This window comes from Equus asinus, chromosome 5 (assembly GCF_041296235.1).
Source record: "Equus asinus isolate D_3611 breed Donkey chromosome 5, EquAss-T2T_v2, whole genome shotgun sequence".
NCBI lineage: Eukaryota > Metazoa > Chordata > Mammalia > Perissodactyla > Equidae > Equus > Equus asinus.
In genome coordinates this window covers 84,847,801-84,868,603 of record NC_091794.1, presented here as the reverse complement: position 1 = coordinate 84,868,603, position 20,803 = coordinate 84,847,801, and the positions used below count along the sequence as shown (strand labels likewise).

Here is a 20,803-nt window from a genome sequence, read left to right as displayed (position 1 = left end):
AGGTGCCAACGCGGAGCCGAAGGCGAAGGCGAGATCTCGATACACGTGGACAAGCTCTGGCGAATAAAACCCGACTGTTGTAGAGTCACGAGATTAGGCCATAGGAAACTACACTTTCCAGAAGCAGCCGGTGGTGCCCGCCTTTGCTAGAGAACGTATTTCCGGAGAGGCCGGCGCCGGATAGGCTGTGGAGAGGGAGTGGGCGGTTCTAAGCCTCCGGCCGCTTGGCTTGTTTCCGGTAGGATCAGTGGACGCGGCGGCTGAGGCTGTGCGGAACCGGCTTTGTGTACTGAGCTTGTCCAGGCGTGAGCAGACATGGCGGCGGCTTTTCGGAAGGCGGCCAAGTCCCGGCAGCGGGAACATCGAGAGCGAAGCCAGGTAGGACTGGACCGGCCCCACGAGCGCTAGCCCCTGGCCCCGTGTATCGCTCTCGCCTTACTCCCTTGGCCACCTTTGGATCCTAGTCTGTTCCGAACGTAGACGCTCTATGTAAATAGATGCAAATACATGCTAATGACGCCGGCGTCGTTGGGGGCGGAGCTTCGCGGCTCGAGGAGGAGGGGGGTTTTCCCTCTCTAGGAAGAGAACCGGCTCCTCCCCATTCCTTGCGGATAATCCATGCTATCTTGCACGGTTTCAGAGATGTAATTACATGAGAGATTGTGTGGAGAGTGCTTGATTTTCTCTAAGGAAGTTGACAAGGTCAAGGCTCGCATAGCCAGTGAATGCCCCGGCTGGAATTGGAACCCGCATCTAATGATGCTCAGCTCTGCCTGCTGCCTATGGGGCCGTGAGCGAAGAGATTGGCGTTAACGAACGTGGTATCATCACTACGTGTGGGCTTTGTAGTCCGTGAAGATCTCCCCCATACGCTTCTGGTTTATGGCCCACCCTGTAACGTTGGTATTTTCTATTCACATTAGACAGATGAGTAAACTGAGGTCCAGAGAGCAAAAGTGACTTGCCCAGTCAAAAACAACAAATGCAGGCAGAATAAACAGTTGTAGGACTTCTGTGGAAGGTGTGTCTGGTGGGAAGGTTGAGTAGAAATTCGTTTAATATATGCAGAATCCCTTTATCCATTCCACTGCTCTCAGGAATCACATAATATCCAGTCTGGAAAGGCCCTTAGAGCTCTCTGGTCCAACTTCATTTTACAGCTGGGCAAGAGAGGGAGAAGGATGTGTCTAAAGTTGTGTCACTGACACAACTATCACTGACAGTCTATCCCACTGTGGTGGGATAGAACCAAGGCCTCTTAACCACGATTCAGTCTTCCTGCTTCTTAGCATTTATCAGACATTTATTATGCACTTGCTGCGTGCTCAGTGGTGTGCTGGGAGCAATGGTGTAATTTGCCACCTGGTGTCGGGGACTATGTTTGGACCTGTCTGAAAGTAATAATAGCTCGAACTGCTTACTGTTTGCCAGAGCCAGACAGTGCAAGATGCTTTCCTCTCAGTATCTCATTTAACTCTAAACAGTGTGTGTGGAAGTAGGTGCTATTATTTTCTCACATTTGCAAATGGGGAAACTAAGGCTCAGAGAGGCTAAGTAAATTGCTCAAAGACATCCAGCTACTATAGCTGGCAGGCACCAAAGGCAGAAATCAGACCAAGTGCTTTGAATCCAGAGACTACTACAAGATGAATAAAGAGGCAGCTTTATAAGAAATGGCACATAAAAAATGCCAAATGAGGAATTTGAGTGGGAAGAGTAGAGATGGTGGGAAAGAATGTTAGGGCGAAACTGACTGGACTTAGAAGTCAATGATAATAGCTGTCCCGTTTGAGCCCTTACTCTCGCTAGGCACAGCCCTGCGTGCTTTACAAGGCCCATCTCATATAATCCTCTAGCCTCCCTGTGAGGTGGATGCTATCCTCATTTTATGAACGAGGAATCCGATGCTTAAAGAGATTGAATACTGTGTCCCAGGTCACAGTTGTAAGTAGTTGATTTCGATTAGCAGAGAAGAGAGAGGGCTTTCGAGGCTCGTAGTGAGCAGGACATGGCCCTGTCTGAGTAGGAATCTGTGGGAGAGGTGAGGCGTGCTGGAAAGGTGGCTAAACACATTGCCAAGAGCACTCCCTCTTAGGGGAAAGTTTGCACTGTATCCTCTCGGTCCTTCACTGAGGCAGTGGGGGAACTCCTGGCCTATTTTGTGCAGAGGGGGTGTGTGTAATTATGTGAACTATTTCAGATGCAATGCCAGGATTCCTTCTCTACTGCAGATGTACATTCAAACGGACATAACGCTATTTCAAGATTTCTGTGTCATATTGTTGGTCTTTGGACCCTTGAGTTTTCCTTCTCCACTCTGTCAACCTCCCTTTGTTTGCTATAATTATAAATTAGCAGGAGAGGCTTGGATGTTATTTGAAATATGGAGTTATTTGTTGCATCACGTTATTTTGTCGCAGGATAAAAGATGAGAAAGGTGACTGTTGAAAATCCCACCGAAATTATTAGGCAAACAGTAGAGAAATGTATGTGCTTCCTCACGCGGGGAGGTTGTTCAGAGGAGAAGAGGATGCAGTCTAGTGGGCTGGAGAAGAGCACAGACTGGCTCCAGATAGAATGGGTTCTGGTTCTAGCTTTGCCACTTACTAGTTCTGTGTTCTTGGGCACGTCATTCTCTAAACCCCATTCCCCTTCTGGAAAATTGGGATAACAGTAGTGTCTGCCTTACCTACTTTCCGTGATTGTTGTGGGGATTAAATGAGATTGTGTGTAATGAGCATAGCAGATTGCTTTGTAATGGGATAAGTGCTTGCTAAATGTGGCCTAATAGGATGATGTAGGCAAAAGCATCTAGCACTGACCCTGACGTATATTAAGTGCACAACAAATGCTAGGCTGTAGAAAGATAATGCCAAGATTTAATCCTTGTACCTTCCATGCCATCCAAGTTCTGTGTTCGAGAAGGTATTTTCTGTCGTACTTGGTTTTCTCTCAGACCTTGTGCCAAAAGTACAATAATAACAGTAAACATGTGCTGGCGGCTTGCTTTGGGCCAAGCCGTGTGCAGGCACCACCTCTTATAGATGCTCATTTGACCCTCACAAAACCATGTGAGGTACTTACCTTATTCTCATTTTACAGTTAGGAAACAGTGGCTCAGAGAAGTTAAGTGACTTGCCCAAGGTCACAGATTGTGAAGAGGTAAAGCTTGGATTTGAACCCAGTTCTCTAGACTCTAAATTTAGTTGCCTTACCACAGTTGCCTCCCTGTTACTATGTTTTCCCTTCGTAGTATTTTATAAACCCTTGGATTAAGTCTGTAGTAATTTTAGTACAACTGGCAACTGCCTGCTTAGTGCCGAGTCATTGTTGCCTCTCTCTGTCCTTAATAGGCCAAGAAACCTACTATGGCAGTGCTTGTGACCTCTGTGGCGGCCACATGGTCCCTCTGGTCCTTGGGCAGAGCCCAGTTGGGGGAGGGGAGGGAACAGAGTAGCGAGTTGGCTCCAAGGACAAGGCTTTGCTGAGCGCTCCAGAGGCTCTGGTTCCTGAGTCAGGTGTCGTGTCGATGTGGGTGTGCATTTGCTGAGGAAACTGAACACTTTTTTTTTTCTTTTGTCTTCTAGCCCGGCTTTCGAAAACATCTGGGCCTGTTGGAGAAAAAGAAAGATTACAAACTTCGTGCAGAGTGAGTTGTGTCTCTGCTGGAGGTGCTGCCAAGAAAGCTTACGGCCTCCTTGCTCTGCGGCTGAATTGCCCGAGTGTCCGACAGGGGATAATTTCCTGCCATTGATAAGAGGCCAAAGCTCTGGCAGCCTGTCATACACTTTGCTGTGACCCCAAGCTTCTGTCTTTGTTTAGGCAGAGTGTTATTTATGTAACTGTAGTTGCATTGTGAATTTTTTTATGGTGTCGCTCCAGATCATCTTCTCACAGTGGCTTTGATTTGCCCTGGCCTTGGTGTTTGAGCCAAAAGCTGGGTCCTTTCTCTCTCCCTTTTCTTGAAGTGCACGATAGAATCTAAGATTCCTGTTGTTGAGTCTTACATCACTGCGTGTGTGGTGCGGAATGAGGAGATGTGAAAGATGGATTCATGAAACTGAGCGTGGGTGATAATGAACTCTGAAAACTCATAAAACAGTTATCCCCATTCTTCTTCTTCTTTAGCACTTTCTTTGCTAAATACTTTATAATTATTTGTTAGCCGTGCATGTCAGCTGAGGTCCTTTTTATGCTCCTGGAACAGAGGGGGATGGATTAAGTGATTTCCTCTGGGTCCTAGAGTTTTTAAGGCTAGTAATAACTGAGTGCTGTTATTGGGCCAGGCAGTGTTCTAGAAGATTTACCATTTTTATGTTCATTTATTCCTCCCAACAAGCTTCTGGGATACCATTATCATCATACCCATTTTACAGATTAAATTGGGGTACAGAGTGGTTAACTAACTGAGGCAAGGTTACTTAGCCAGAAGTGGCGGAGTCAAGGTTTGAACCCAGACAGTCTGGCTCCCGAGTCTACGATTCTAGTCACTCTGCTGTAGTGCACTGTGTCGTTTCTGAATCTCATGTGGTCACTTGATGCCCAGGCTTGCATCAGAACCCTGTCTAAGAAGTTTTAATTTGTGCTTTGTTTGGGCTCTTCCTGTAATGATATAAATGGCACTAAAACGTGAGATGGGGACAGCTCCTTTCTGGTGGGGCTGGGATAGGAGAGGACCTGCAGAGACCCGAGCTCAGCATCAGTAACAGTGGAGTCTGGAGCAAATCTAATCGTTGCTTTGGCTTTTTTGAGTTTTCATTTCGTGTGAGCTCTAGATGCTTGTACGGTTGGCCCGTTGTGAGAGTTTTTTTCTTTTTTGCTGTGCACCTTGTTTCACCTGCTTTTCAGTGACTACCGAAAAAAGCAAGAATACCTCAGAACTCTCCGGAAGAAGGCTCTTGAAAAGAATCCAGATGAATTCTACTATAAAATGACTCGAGTTAAACTCCAGGTGGGTGCCTAATGTATCAGCTGGTGTTTTGAGCTCCAGCTCAGTAAGGAAAATAGGTGGGGGACAAGATGGAGAGAGTGGATCCTTGGCCTTTATTGAGCATTTCTCCACTGGGTCCAGGTGCTCCTGGTCAGTATCCAGGGGAAAACTGCCCCCTCATGAGCAGCATGCATTTCTGCCCCCGAATCTGAGTTGTCTTATGCCTGGAGCTGCTCTGAGGGCGCGTGACTGGAGGTGCTAAATTGAGCATGCACCTTGGGGCCTAGTGTTTTGGACTGCTGTTGCATAAAGCACTTGGTTGTCTTTGTTCCAACCACAAACTATGCCATCAGCTTACTAATAATTTTCCTCTAATAGGAAATGTATCTTTTAAATTTGGATTTCAGGATGGAGTTCATGTTATTAAGGAGACTAAGGAAGAGGTGACTCCCGAACAGCTGAAACTGATGAGAACTCAGGATGTCAAATATATAGAAATGAAAAGGGTGGCAGAAGCTAAGGTAACAACTGAAACTCTTTGTTCTGATGTATTTGTGTCGGTTAAGAGAAGTATAAATCCCCCATCTCAAGTTATAAGTTGCTTTCTTCTGGCATGTACAGTCTTAAAATGTGCTTAATTGTGATAATGATTTAGACGTATAGTCGGCATGGTGGAGTGGAAAGAGTTCAAGTTTGGGAATGAGACAGACTTAGGTTTGAATTCTGGCTCTGCCCTTTATTAGCCCCCTGATTGTGGACAAGTTAACCTCCCTGAGGCTGTTTCCTCATTTCTGTGCCGCGGGATTGTTGTAAGGATTGAGTTTCGTGGAATGCCTAGCCCAGCCCCTGAGGCGTGGTTGGTGCTTGATAAATTTTAGGGGTCCTTTCCTTTAAAAGAGTGAAGCATATTCTTTGCTTGGTGCTGCTGATGATGTGAAATGGTTTACACTTCTGCGAATTTATTTCGGCTAGCCTAGAAGAACCCAATATAAAATGAGACCATATTCTGTGTTCTAGAAAATTGAAAGACTAAAATCAGAGCTCCATCTGCTGGATTTCCAGGGGAAGCAACAGAATAAGCATGTGTTCTTTTTTGACACCAAAAAGGAAGGTATGAAATGTTTGAAGCTTTCTGGGCCAGTCTGTCATATTGGTCTGTGTTGGTTGGTGTTAGAGACAGACAGTGCCTTAAGGATTCTCTTGACTTTTAGTTGAACAGTTTGATGTTGCAACTCACCTGCGAACAGCCCCGGAACTCGTCGACAGAGTCTTTAATAGACCCACGATAGAGACCTTGCAGAAGGAGAAAGTGAAAGGAGTTACCTATCAGACTCGCCTTAAGGTAATTTTCCTGCTTTTCTTCAGGTCTGAGCTTAGGGGAATGAAGGTTCCTTTTTTTTTTGGGAAGATTAGCCTTGAGCTAATATCTGCTGCCAATCCTCCTCTTTTTGCTGAGGAAGACTGGCCCTGAGCTAACATCTGTGTCCATCTTCCTCTACTTTATATATGGAATGCCTGCCACAGCGTGGCTTGCCAAGTGGTGCCATGTCTGCACCCAGGATCCGAACTGGCAAACCCTGGGCCGCCGAAGCAGAACGTGTGCACTTAACCGCTGCGCCGCTGGGCCAGCCCCTGGCCACTGTTCCTAATGTAGTTCTTTGTGGAAAACTCTTGAAGTTCTCTTAGCAGGGTGGAAGGAGGCTTTGCTGATGGGGATGGAAGTGGAGGAGGGTTCCTTGGTTTCTAAGACTGGAGGCCATGTGGCACAGTGGTCAGGAGCTGAGGTTCTGGCCTTTCGATCTGCCTTTGAATGCCAGCTCTGACCCTGGGCTTCAGACTTTCAGTGCTTGTAAGGGATGCCGGTGGTTTTGAAATGTAGAGAAAGGAGGAGATGCTGAAGATGAAGGGATGTGGTATGCTTTGATATTGAACCTTTAGTAGTGAATACACATATTGAAAATTTTGCATTGACCTTTCCTTACAGTGCTTTCCATGACCGTAACTGGGTTTGTGCAGGAGACACGCTTTTCCTCAAAGCCTTCTGGAGTTGAACTCTCACTTCTGAGTGATTCATTTAAAAAAATGCTGTCAATGTGTTTCAAGCAGACAGCTGTTCTGTTTTGATTTGAATCATTTACACCGCATCAGCTTCGCTTCCAATGTTTAATTTCACAGCAGTTTCTCTAGCTCAGAGGCAGCTAAACTTGCTTTAGTAATATAAATACCCCTAATTAGTTTGACTATATTGGGTAATCCCATAAATTTGACAGTCTGTGCAATAAAGTGAAAACAAAAGCTGTCTGAAGCCACTGCTGTGAGACTCTGCTAAAATTGGTGAATTGTTTCCGTCTGAGGCCCAGTAATATTCCCCTCTATGTAGATAACACTTCCAGCTGAGGAGCCGGCTGACTAGTGTTCTCGTGATAACCCTGTTTGTCAATTAGTTGTATTTTCAATTAGCTGTATCACCGACACTTCTCAAGTGTTGCAGTAGTCCCTGAAGAGATTGGTGTTCCAAACGCCTGTGTAGACTAGTTCGCTAGCACACCTTTTGAGAGTTTGGCAAGGTTGGGATCTTGCCCTTTGTATCTAGTAGTGTTGTTTCTTTCGGTTGTTTCGTTTAAAGCACAATTATCTTTATTAAGAGACTGCTGGTGTGGAGTTGCAAGGGAACTTTTAGTCGGTAACTTGGAGGGGGTGACAATCCGTGAATGGGCTTTACGAAGTCTGAACACTCTCTTCCCACACGGAAGTTTTGTGCAAATGGGTATATATGTGTGTACAAGTTAGTACAAACACATGTACATTTATTTCAAGCAAGAAATCAAAGCTTTTATCAATGTCTCAGAGGTTTGTGAGTCCCCAAAGTTTAAGGACCACTGGTCTTTGAGGAGTCATCAGCAGGGAGAATTCTCACGTGAGCTTCTGCTGAGAATGTCCTGCTCTTTTTTTTTTTTGAGGAAGATCAGCCCTGAGCTAACTGCTGCCAATCCTCCTCTTTTTGCTGAGGAAGACTGGCCCTGAGCTAACATGCGTGCCCATCTTCCTCTACTTTATATGTGGGACGCCTGCCACAGCATGGCTTGCCAAGCGGTGCCATGTCCGCACCTGGGATCCGAACCAGCAAACCCCAGGCTGCCGAAGTGGAATGTGCGCTCTTAACCACTGCGCCACCGGGCCAGCCTCCTGTCCTGCTCTTTGGAGTCTGTGGTTCTCAGACACCAGTGCATCACGTGGTGCCCCTTCTATTCTGTACTCACGTCATGTAGGGCTTCCAGTACTGGTTTATTCCTGCGTCACCTTAGGGAACCGGGACGCTCACACAAAGCTTGAGGCAGCTTAGTGTAGTGGTGGAAAGTTTCCCGGGATCTTTGCGCCTCTCGGGACGTCCTGACTCTGCTCCAGGTGAACCACGTGGCCCTGGGCAAGTCTCCAAGGTTCCGTTCAGCTCTAGGATGTGATGTTCCTAAAATGGACAGCTTTATGGTATCTCGTTACATTGATTCTGGAGTGAGGAGGGAATTGTGTATTATGTATCTGGGCTTAAGTGGATCTAAGATACCGTTTCCTCCTCATTTTTATCCTGTTTTATTGAAAATGCGTGTTTCTCTTCTGCAGCGGATAGCTAAAGAGAGGCAGAAGCAGTATGACTGCCTGACCCAGAGGATCGAGCGCGAGAAGAAATTGTTCGTTATCGCACAGAAAATTCAAACACGCAAAGATCTTCTGGTGAGGAGAGAGAGCCGTAGGCCTGCGTGGTTTTTTTCCCCCTCCTTGTAAAGGTCTTTACTGAGCCTGGATTTCAGCTGTGTGTAAATCAACCCACGTGAAAATGTCTGCTCCTTGGGGGCAGTGGTTTGAGCCAGTGTCTGTTACTCTGACAGTGTTGAAATGCTCCTTGATTAAGAAGGTAATAAGGGGCTTATTAGTCAGAGCTTTGGAACAGCAAAGGGTAGGATCGGGTAGCACATGAACTTTATAGCTTATGAGCAGCTATCTGTAACATTTAAACAGGTTAACAAAACACTGCGTGTCACTCATTGGTGTTTAAAAATAGACAACATCGTGTAGTTAAATAGCAGAGCTAAGGAATATAAGATGCCCCTTTCATATTATTATCATTCCTCTAAATGTCAGGTTCTTCAGCTTTGCAGACCATCTAGGTCTGCCTTTCTCAGCTGGGGTTCCGTGAGAGAATAAACCCTACAAAAAATGATTTGAATGCTTCTCAGTTTTCCCGAGAACTTCTAGACAGCGAGTACCATTCTAGATGCCCGGGGGAGATGTTGCTTTGTCGCCTGGGGAGGCCGGAGGGCTTTGCCCCTTGTGACCTTGGGGAAGGGCTGAGTTTGGGGCTTTCAGAAAGGTGCTTGATGAACCTTCCTATTTCACAAAACCCCCTCCTACTCTTTACTGGTAACCTTTTTACTCTTTTATAGGATAAAACTCGGAAAGTAAAGGTGAAGAAAGAAACAGTGAACTCCCCAGCAATTTACAAATTTCAGAGTCGTCGAAAACGTTGAAGGGTTATGCATAAGCCTTGTCATTCCGCATGGAAAAGAATTCTGGTTTTTTTTTTTCCAGTAACTTCAAATTCCATTAGTCTAGATGACTTGGTTTTCCTGTTTGTAACCATAATTTATTGTAGGTCTGACATTTGATACGAACCACATTAAAGCCCCTTTCCCTGTCTTAATGTTTGTGGGTTGTGAAATCAGTCTTACTTTTATATACTTCCGTTTTTTTCGTTACGAAAGTTAAATAATCTCATTACAGCAAATTTGGAAAATAAATGAGTTCATCCCTAATCCCAGTACTTATTCAAGAACAACAAATAATTATCACCTACTTACACTGCTAGGAACTAGGGCACTGGAGGTGAACAACTACCGTGAGCGTTCTGGTTGGTTTGCTCCGTTTCGTAAAGGTATGCACTGGTTTTTGTGTTTGGTAGTTGTAACTGTAGTAAACAATTTTATATCCTGCTTTTTTCACTTAAGTATTAAATCATTAGCTCTCTTCCATTTTGTTACATCATTAAATTTTTTTAAAGTAATATATGCTCATAGTAAAAATTAAATATTTTTAATGTTTGCATAGTGTTTTATCCAGTGGATAGACTGGTTTTACCCTCATTCATTCATTATTGGATATTCAGGTGGCTTTCTTAAATTAGCCAAGGAGGAATTTTTTTCTTTTACACTTCAGAGCTGCAGATAGAAACCTTTGGAGGTAGGAATGCACAGGGGCACCGATTCTTTACTGATGAAGCTCAAATGAGAACAGACCTGGCTCTGTGTTCCTGCCCTCTGCGCTCCTGGTCACCTCCTGATTCCAAGGCTCTAAATGGCTTGCTACAGACCTTCACCCTGCAGATACGGACCTCAGGGTGTGTGTGGCAGCTTCATTCTCTTCCCAGAGTCTCACCCCTCCCTTCCCTGCCCATATAGGGATGGTAGGCCGAGGCCAGTCGGGATGGGACTGAGCATGCCTAGAGCACCTGTGGGAGGAGCAGGTTTCTGGGAGGCTTGCTGACGCCTCTCCCCCTGGAGGGGAGCAGCTGTGCGTGGATGATAAAGATGAAAAAAGTCATCATTAAAACTCAGTAAGTTCCCATGGCTGCTAGGTTCCTGTACAAAGGCTAAGTGAAAGCCTGTTTTCTCAGGGCCTCCCCGGCGGGATTCAGCTCTGGGGCCCCGAAAAGTAGGAGGAAAGGCCAGAGGAAGAGAAGCCAGCAGCTTTGCCTTCAGGAAGGAGGTGCTTCCCAGTCTCTGCGTGGATTCCCTTCTGAGGAGGGGCTGAGCTGAGTAAACGTTGATAGTCTTATGACGGAGGCATCTGGGGACTTGAGTCCCGAGCTGGGGAAGGGACTCCTCACAGGGTGTTGGACAGGGGAGGGAACAGATCAAGCAGCAGTCTGTTCCTGGGACAACAGCTGAGGCTGCTGCTCTGACTCTCTCCCCCGCCCCGCTGGGTGGGAAGGGTGGGAGGAGGACAGGGAGTATACCTAAATGCCTTCTCCTGAAGCACATGCCCACACAAAGGTACACACCTGTTACAGGCTCTGGCATCAATAGATGCACACTCAGATGTACCACTCAGGCCTCACAAACCAGGTGCGTGCACATCCACGTACCCTCTGGTACACGAACACACCACCATGGTTTCACATACACAGATGATACCCGCACAAGTCCTTACACGATATATACATCCCAGTGATGCTTGCAGAGGCTTGTGCCCAGGCCACATGGAGCAGGAAGGCCCATCCTCTTGGAGTGCCGTAAGCTCCAGGCTAGAGGTAATCAGAGAGCTATATGGGGATGCAACTAGGTGTCTTGAGTTGCTGTTAAACTTAGGATTGTCTCTGAGGCCTAAGGATTCTAAGGGAAGAGATTGGCTGCCCCTTGTGATTAACCCAAGACAGGCCTCATGGATCCGGAAAACAGGCCAGGGCTTTGAAGCTGTGGTGCTCAGTGGGGCCTCAGGCTCCTGGCTCCGCTCGGGAGGGGAACAGACCTGCTTCCTCAGGACCCCCCTTCCAGTCCCAGCAGGTGTTTTGGGCTCTCGGGGGCAGTCTGCTTTGGCGGTGCCGAGGGGAATGTGGGCAGCCTACGGAGGTGGAGCGTTTCCCTGAGTCAGAGCCCGTGTGGTTCAGGCCTCTTGTACAGACCAGGACTCTAAAGCAGCGCCTACGTGGATGACGTGGACCCCCCCAGTCTCCCCAGCAGAGAACTGACCAGCCTGGCTCAGTCTTAGTTCTTTGCCACATCTTGGGGCCCTTCTGACCAAAGCGGGAGAGTGTCAAGCCCTAGCTTTATTCTTGAATAAGATCTTTTGACTCGAAAGGGAACTGACTCCCGGCAACAGGGTGGGAAAGGGCCCAGTAGGTGGAGCTGCTGCCCCTTCGCTGGGCTTAGTTCTCAGGGTGCTGTGCTGGTGTCCACCCACTTAGCACGCTTTGCTTCTGCCGAAAGCATCCTGTCCTCAGCATCCTGTACTCCGTAGGCACTTAGTAGGTATTTGTTTATTGGATTTAAAGCATAGGGGACAGCTCTTGTGAAAAAAAGATTTTCCTCATCCCCACTCCCCCAGCTTGAGATTAGTGTGGCCCCAAGACAAGGACTGCACGAAAGGGCTTTCCCCTCACGTTTCTAGTGAGAACCACGGAGGAAGCATGTCTTGGAGTCACAGGATGTGCAGAAGGTGGAGATGGCCGAGGCTCCCCACATGCAGTTGTGAGTGTTTACAGCCTGCTGTCTCTCCCCGTGCTGCTGGCTGTGGGACAGTGAGCAATTAGAGCTGCGCACCCTCCAGGGAAGGCAGCCAGCAGACGCAGACTCGCTCTGCCTACCTGTGGAGGCCGGTGAGGGCAGGGCCTGTTGGGACTTGAAGGAGTGAGGCAAGTGGGTGTATGGTGCTGGCCTCCCTGCCTCCAGCTCTCCCGGCACGGCAGTTCACAGAGCCTCATGCACAGGGTGTTGGGGAAGGGCGGGCCAAAGCTTGGGTGGGAGTCATGGCGCAGAGCCCCAGGTGCGTGGAGGAATTGGGGGCAGACCTGAAATACCGACTTCGGGTTTCTTGGGCTTGTGCAGCTGCCTGCTAGGGTCAGGAGGGTGCACTCTCTCGCCAGCCAGGTCACGGGGCCTCCCTGCTGGCAGGGCTCCCCCCAAGCTGCATGGGTCTGTCTCAGCAGGAAGTCCAGGGAAGGGTCAGAGAGAAGCTACACAACTACCACCAGGCGCAGGGGTGCCTGCCCCAGGTCTCCCTCTTAGAGGTAGGAGGCTCAAGTGGATGCCCAGGTCGTGCTTCTGCTTGTTCTCCTTTCCTAAACTGCTCTGGTCGGAGGAAAAACATCTCTCCTGCTTCTTCAGACTGCCTGTACGGAGTCTCCTTGTTCCTTATTCCTGGATCTGTCATCATCACGTGAGAAAGTGCTGCCTCATCTCTCTCTCTCCTAACCAAAGTTTCTACCTGGTTCTCCCTGTCCAGTCTTGTCTGCTTCACTTGATGGCCCTCGTAATGGCAACGGCTGTCTCCTCTCTCACGTGAGGGAAGCAGATTGCTTGGTGCTGGGCAGTGGTGCAGTCCTGAGCCCTCGGCTTCATGGGGTGGTAGTGGAGGCTGGTCCAGAACAGAGACAAGGACCTAGCTATTTCTAGGCAGGAGTTTATCTGGGGACTGCTGTGTTTTGGGTTGAGGGGGGGATGGAAGCCCTTTCCTCCTGTTGTCTGTCACCTGACATCCTTGCTCAGATCATAAGTGTTAATGAAATTGTGGTGTCCTGGAGGCAGCTGGGCTGCACCCCCCTGCCGCCCCGAATCAGAATGACTCATTTACAGCTTTCTCCAAGTTACCCCAAAGGCTTCTCTCTGAGGTGACACATGTGGGGAGTTGGTTTCAGGTTTCATGTTTTCACATTACTGGGTGGAAAAAAAAAACCTTTCCAAACCAAAAAACCAGCTTCTACAGCAGAAACAACTTGTCCCGAGAGCACTGAAAATTTCCCCATCCTCTCTCCTCAGCTGCTCGGCAGCAGAGCCCAGGGACGGAGGGGTGAAGGGGCGGGGTTGGAGCCAGTCGAGTAGTGTTGGGGCAGCCCCTTTGGAGGTGGCAGCGCTTGCCTTCCTGCTTCAAGGCAGGGGAGGACTTGGCAGGGCCCTCGAGCTCTGGAGCCTGTGGTCTCCAGTGGCCAGCAGTGGATGGCCAGGGTACTGGGACAGTCAGCTCCGGATGGGCAGGGGCCAGGGAAGGAAGCCCCCATCTCGCATCTCTAGCTAATTTGATCCCAGGAGGTTGGGGGCAAACGTCCCTCCCGCAGAGAGGGCTCTTTAAAGGTGGAGTGGTAGGTGGGAAGATGCACTGTCCATCTGGCACTTGGGGACTGGGGGTGCCACTCGCTCCTGCTCCTGGCTGGTAGCATTATAAGCCACCCCCTGACAGGGGCAGATGGCCTCCGTGGCAGATGGAGACTAGGCCAGCAGTAGCTGGGTGAGCTTTCTAGTCTCAGCCTGGCCTCCCTGGCTAATAAGACAATCCAGAGGGGCAGTAACAGGGCTGTGAGTGTGAGTGTGTGTGTCTGTGTGTGTGGAGATGGAGTCCTGGCCTTGTTGGGCCATTCTGGGGGAGAAGTAAAGAAGGACCCCCAGATGGAGTCAGTGGATCTTCGGGGTACACCTAAGTTTGCCATGTAGGGGGGCACTTGCTCAGGGCCCTGACACTGCTCACCTGCCGTGGCTCGCGAAGCTGCCCAGTTAGTTCTCCAGTGAAGGGATGGTCCCTGGGGTGGGAGTCTCTGCTGCAGCTGGAGCCTGGTGCGCTTGATGCAGACCCCCTGCCAGGTCCCCGGAGCTGTGACTTGGGCAGCAGCTCCTCCCAGAGGATGCGCCAGTTTATTATGCGCTCGGGCTCCCTCACTGCGCAGGCAGGCAGCGGCCTTCATTAGCGGAGGAGCTGGGGTCTGTTTTGGCTGCCTCATCAGCATCAGTGAACTGCGTCCCTGCGAGATTTGATACAATTTAATTAACCTAATTAAAAGCTCTGATTGCAGAGATGATTGGGGTAGCGCCAGCAGCGACTGCATATTTATAATGAGCTGCAAGGTGTGGGACCGCAGCCAAACGCCACGCATCCTAATGAGCGGGAGCCGGGAGCCAGGGAGCGGGAGAGGGAGCGTTTATTTTTGGCAACAATGCCCAGTTCCTCCCTGCCAGAGAGTCAGAGACCCAGGGAGCAGGGACGGACCTGCCCACCCGGCTCTTCTGCGAAAGGTGGAAGCAGGAGGGTGTGCTCCCCACGAGTCCTTGTGCCTTTGGACGCCCACACGAACGCACAATGCTCGTGTTTTCTGCCTGCAGCGTGGGGGCTGGGACCCCAGCAATGCACTTTTCCTGCCTCTCTCTATCGCTGGGAATCAGGGGCTGCCTGCTGAACCATGAGCCCCGGTCTGAGGAAATGGTTCAGCAGAACCGCTTCGCTCTCAAGACTTCCGGATCCCTGGGCTGTTCTCTTAAACTTGCCAAGGAAGATCCGAGGCGGACAGGATTCGCTGAGAGGCTGAGTGGGGGTCAGAAAAGGGATCTGAAAGCCCAAGAGACCCAGGTGAGGATCCTGGGCCTGGAGCAGCCAGGAGAAACAGGAGAGATGAAGTCCCAGGCCACCTCCCCTGGACTCTCCTCTCCTCTCCCACTGCCTCTGTCTGGGGAGTCTTGGTTTGTCTGACTCAGCGTTTCCGCTGTAAATCACGTCTAATAATAACGAGAGTGAGAGCTGTGGCAGAGATGCTGTGGGTGAAGGGGGCACCGGTGAGAAGGAGCACACTGCCCAGGTGCAGAGGGGTGTCGAGCAGGGAGGGAGCTCTGGGCTGGCAGGAAGGGAGGCTCTGGAAGCCACGGTCAGAGGCCTGCGGGGGAGAAGGTGGGAGCAGCCCTCCCCGGGACCCCCGTCCCTGTCCCTGCTCAGAGCTTGTGTAGGTCATGAGCTCAGCTGGGCTGGCCCAGCCCCCCAGTGCTCTGAGTGCCGCCAGGACAAGATGAGATTTGTCCCCAGCCCACCTTGCAGAGCTGCAGCTGTTTAGTTCCCTTATCAATCTTCTCTGTGGGTTTAATCATCTCTCTGTCATCCTGCTGGGGCAGCCCTCCCCTTGCTGGAATCCCGGCTTGCCTCCTGTCCCCCTCCCCCAGACATAAGCATCTTCCCCCGACCTGACTTCCCTTGTAGGAGACAGAGGGTGGGCCACATGGCCTTGCCCCAGGTTTAGTCCCAGTGGCGGTGGTGGGGGTCCTTGTTTTTGCAAGGAGTACGTAGGGAGTAGGTGTGGGTAGAGGTGGCACTGGCAGAGAATCTGTCCTATTTGAGTCCCCAGGGTCTTTGGCTCCATCCCAGGCTGGGTAGGACAGAGGTCTAGAGGTTGGCCATGAGGACCTCTAGCCCAGATCCAGGAGATTCTTGTGTAGGTGCAAGAGTGGCCGTCTCTTCCTTCTTCCTCCCTTCTGCCAGCCACTTGGGAGCTGCGTCCACCCACAGCGGTCCAAGCAGCCAGCTTTGTCTGGCCTCTTTCCCTGGGTGGGTCCTGTGGGGCTAGGCCCAGTGGAGCCTTGTGGGCTCAGGGGCCCGTGGGCAGGAACCACGAGCCCACAGTTTTGCGTGCATCTTGGAAAAGAGGGTGCCCAGGAGTCAATGGAGCCTGTGTTGTGGTCCAGGCTGAAAGCCAGGGCGCAAGGGGCTCTGGGTCCCATCCCAGTGCTGACGTGCAAGATGACCTTCAGGGCAACTCTTTGGCCCTCTCTGCTTCACTCTCTTTCCCCTCCAGAGCATTCGGGGAATGGGAAGGCAGGGGGGTGGCATGGGATGGTGTATGTACCCCTGAGAGGGAACACGAGAAAGAGGGCCCTTCCTCTCCCTCTTCACCATTCCCACTCAAGTACTCTCGGTGTCAGTGGAAAGTTGGCTCCTTCCCATTTCTCAGAAGGAAATGGGAAGTCCCAAAGAGGGATAGGATCGGGCTGAGCATCACCTAGTCCTCAAGGCAGGGGCTGAGAGACCCCCTCAGAGGGTCCTCTCAGGAGGGGACCACAGGTTCTGGGTGGGCACTGACTAGTCTTGGGCTGGAGGGGGCTTGTCCCATTCAACCCAAGGCTGCGTTCTGTAGGACAATGGCGTGTTGATGAAGCTTTGGTCTTGGTCTCACATGACCTGATGGGGGTGGATGGACTGCACGTGGCTGAGCCGCCTGGGCTGACCTTTGGTTGCTGGCTAGGGAAGAGAGGAAACCATGAAGCTCTCCTGCCCACTCAATGCCCTGGGCACCCTGCCACCCCCCCCCCCGCCCCCCCAGGAACCATCCTCTGGGCACACACCCTCTGTCTTCACCTACCTTCTTTTAGCCTTTCTCTTCCCTTTCTCTTCGCTCCACCATGTGTGAGTGTGTGTATATTGTGTGTGAGAGTGTATGTCTGTGTGAGTGTGAGCAAGGAGGCTCTCAGAGGAGGGACAGTGAGAGAAGAAGCCCCCTTTATGGGTTCTTTCCAATCAAGGATGAAGCCAGTTTCTTCCATTGTGGGGACAACACCAGGCTAAGGCCAAAATGTACATGCATGCATGTCTACATGTGTGTGTTTCACGGGCACGGGTGGACACGTGTGTGCTTGTAGAGGTCAATGCCTCCTACTCTGCCTTGTCCTATGACCTATGCCCTCCTCTCGTGCGAGGGGTGACTTCTATGTCAGCTTCTTCCAGCTCAGACTGGAGCCACCCCGCCCCTCTCTGGTACAGGGCCAAAGTGTCACTTTCAAAGGGAAAAAGGACTTTTTTGAGGGTTGTGTTAATTATTGTAATCAATTGAATTAACTGAAACCTACCATTCAGTGAAGAGGCAAGGCATGTGCGTGCACACACACACACACGCAATGAAAGGTACACACAGACAAGGGTACACAGAGGGCAAGCCAAGATACAGAGAGATGGGGTACACTCTTGGGCACACCTGTGGTTCTTGAAGGTGGTTATCTGGCCTGCCTCCTCTTCCTCACCAAGATGCTACGGTGGATGGAGCAAAGGGGCTTATCTCAAGAGAATCTTTCCCTAAAGGTTCCCAAAGGGGGTTGTGGGCCAGGGCCTCTGAGATGGGGCATGCCAGTACAAATGACTTGACACAGCTGTTTAAAAGGGAACCTGTGGCCTGACTCTGTCACAAAACATTGCAAATATTACGGGAAGATTTTTTAATGGGTCCTCCTTCGTTGGGAGGCCCATCCAATTTTTTTCTCTAGGGCTAGTCCACCCCACCACCCCCTTGGTGGCCCTGGGCGTATGTGGAGGGAAGTTAAATTCCCAGACCTGGCATTAGATGGGAGTGGGGTCTCAGATGCTGGCATAGGGAGGGCTGTGGGTGTGAAAGGGACAGCATGCCCCTCACTTATTCTCCGGGCCTCTCTCAAATACACAGCTTTGAACGGTTTGGCCAAGGAGTGTTTCTGGACGCTCCTCCCTCCCTCCCTCCATTCCCTTCTTTGTGTGTCCCCTCTCCCCCCCCAATTTAGTCCTATTAATCCCATAGTATGCTGGGGGATAAAGTGTGGGAATGGTCCTTAGCACTGAGGCAGAGAGGACAGAGGCTGGCAGGCATGGGGTGGAGGGGCAGAGCCTGGGAGGAGGCTGGGGCTGAGGCTGGCCTGGGGCACGGGGCTGAGGCTGGGTTGGAGCTGGGATGTGAAGTTGCAGCTGAGCTCAGCATGGACTAAAGGGAGGTTGTTGGAGGTTGGATTGGCAGGGCATCTCTTTCAGCCTTGACGGGATTCTGAGAAGCCTATTTTTGGAGTCCAAGGCAGATGTTCTCCCCCATGGAGAGAAGGTTTGGTGTCTGCTCTCCCCTCAGAGGGGCGGGACAGGCCCCGCCCCCTGCTCCCCTCAGCTGAGCAGAGTCATACATCACCAAGGGGCCGGGGCTCCCTAGATGTATTACCCTAATACGTCGCTATAGCAACCCCACTCTAATCCTGCATTATTCTAATGTGGTCCCTCCCCCCACTGTGATGTATAGCTTGGGTCTCAGAGCTGCAAGGCCTGTTCTCTGAGTCTGCTCCAAGTGCCCCAGGGATGGGTGGGTCGGAGGCTGGCTTAGCTTCCTTGGGTCCTGTCTTGCTTCTCCTTACCCTGTGCACGGGATCCTTTGTGAGGCTGGGGTGTGGAGGTGGGGTCTGGTCCAATGGCCCACACACCCGCCTGCCCAGAGAGGGGAAGCGGCAGGCCATGTGTCCTAGCCCTGGCACATGAGCGCCTGACGCACCGACCCACGCCAGCCTGCCTGGCCTGGGGACCTGCGGCCTTGGGGTTGGGGGCCAGGGCAGGACAATGGCTGCATTCCGGCTGTCAGCCACAGGCCCCCATTGTTCCTGTGGACACTGCCTGCTTGAGGGCCTCCATTCTGGCCCTCACCCTGCGTAGGGTGTAGGATGCTCCCTGGACCACTCCCCCGGGTACCATAGAGGGGTGATTCATGGGGTGGCCAGGGCATAGCAAGCCTCAGCTGTGCCCAAATTCTGGGGGGCGGGAGGGGGAAGCGACTGAGGATTGTTTGTGTCAGGGGAGGTGGGGGGTGGAATAGCCAGAGGACTCAGGGCTGTGGACACCAACCACGTCATCCCTACCCCTCCTCATGTGTGGGCCGGTCAGAGAGGCCCCATTGTCAGAGGGGCAGACCCACCCAGGCTGGAAGGGAAGCAAGAATTGAGAGGGGCCACCTCAGAGCTGGGAGGACCCGTAGACCACCCTTCACACTGCACTAGTGGGGAAATTGAGGTTCAGAGAACAGCAGAGACTTGCTCAAGGCCACACAGCTAGGTGGTGACAAGTTTGGGTCCAGAAAATTCCCCATGTATCTCTGGTGCTCAAATGCTGCTGCCATGTCTCGTAGGAAAACTGAGTCCCACTGGTGATTTTCACCCTTGGCAGAAGTTATGTTCATAAGCTCCTTCCTCTTCCCCACTTCCTTTGAAATCTCTCTAGTTTAGGTCCAGCAGCTGGCATCCCTGGAATGAGAAATTAGAGCTAGGGAGAGTCCTAGGGCCATGAAGAGGCCATACTGACTTCATCTTCTGTAGGGCCCTGAAGAAATGAGTGGGGCACGGAGTCTCCCAGTGCTCCAACACACACATTTCATAGCTGCAGCAGTAGAATGCATTGTTTCCTCCCAAATGATGACCTCGCTTGGGCTCTCACATGCTACCCTACATGACTGAGAGGTGGAAAGGGAAGAGGCTAATCCAGGAATGTTTAAAGGACAGGAGACTGGTTTTATTTACCTCTGTGTTCCCACTGCTCAACATACGGCTTGATTGTTAAGTTGGCTGATGGATGAGTGGATGGATGGTGGATGGTTGGATAGATGGATGGATGGGTGGTTGAAGAGTGGTTGAGGGTTGCATGGATGAATAGATGAGTGGATGGGTGGGTAGATTGGTGAATGAATGCTTGCACGGGTGGGTGGGTGGGTTGATGAATGGATAGGCCCATGGAACGATAGACGGATAAATGAGGGCATACCTATTTCATATATGGAGGTCCAGGGATTCCAAATGACCCAACTTGGGTCATAGTAAGGTACATGGGCCCCACATTTGAGGCTGGGATGCCCTGAGGTGTGGTTTGGTGGTCAATCTCTGGGCAGAGTTGCAGTCAACCAGGAGTTGGGACCTGAAGGAATCTATAGTCAAACAAGTCTTAAGGTAGGTGGCTCCACAAGGTCTAGGGGCCTTGACCCTGAGTTGAATCTTCTATGCTGGAGTCAAAGTGGAGGGGTGGGAGAGCACTGGTAAAAGAGTCCCGAGCAGGGCAGGAAGAGGCATGAAGGTTCAGGAAGGGGGAATGAGTGGGGTCTGAGGGCATTGGGGCTGAGTGGCTTTGCCTCCTTGGGATCAGGCCCCGAGCCAGGAGCCCCTGAGGAAAACCCTCACTCATTTTTCATAACCCAACTTAACGGTACCACCCTCTCTGAGGCCTTCCCTGATCCTCTGGGTGCTGTCTCCCCAGAACCCAGCATAGAGCCTAAGTACTTAGAAGGGGCTCAGTGCACGTTCTTGGGGCATGGGGTTGCCACAAAGAGGCAGAAGTGGGGAATAGGTTGGGAGACTGCACCTGCTACGAATTTTCTGGGTCATTTTGGGTGAGTCCCTCAACATCCTGGGGGCTCCCTCTCCTCGTCTGTAGACTGGCGATGGAGAGCTTGAATTTTTCTTTCCAGAATGGTTTTGAAAATGAAGAGAAATAATTCTGGGTGGGGGGGAAGCCCTATGCATTATTTTTCTGCACTGCTTCAGCCCAGCGATAATATAATAACTATGTCATACATACGAAATTAATTTTATAGCTAACATT

At 50.8% G+C, this 20,803-nt stretch overlaps 1 protein-coding gene across 1 annotated transcript; it reads left to right on the top strand.

Annotated features, from left to right (window-relative positions):
* Nucleotides 1-9,626, top strand: UTP11 (UTP11 small subunit processome component). Its single transcript, XM_014840175.2, has 8 exons — nt 1-378; nt 3,588-3,649; nt 4,849-4,951; nt 5,338-5,451; nt 5,948-6,041; nt 6,142-6,272; nt 8,549-8,659; nt 9,370-9,626. The coding sequence occupies exons 1-8, from the start codon at nt 316-318 to the stop codon at nt 9,451-9,453; spliced, it is 762 nt and encodes a 253-aa protein (XP_014695661.1). The 5' UTR covers nt 1-315; the 3' UTR covers nt 9,454-9,626.
* The last annotated feature ends 11,177 nt before the right edge of the window (nt 9,627-20,803 follow it).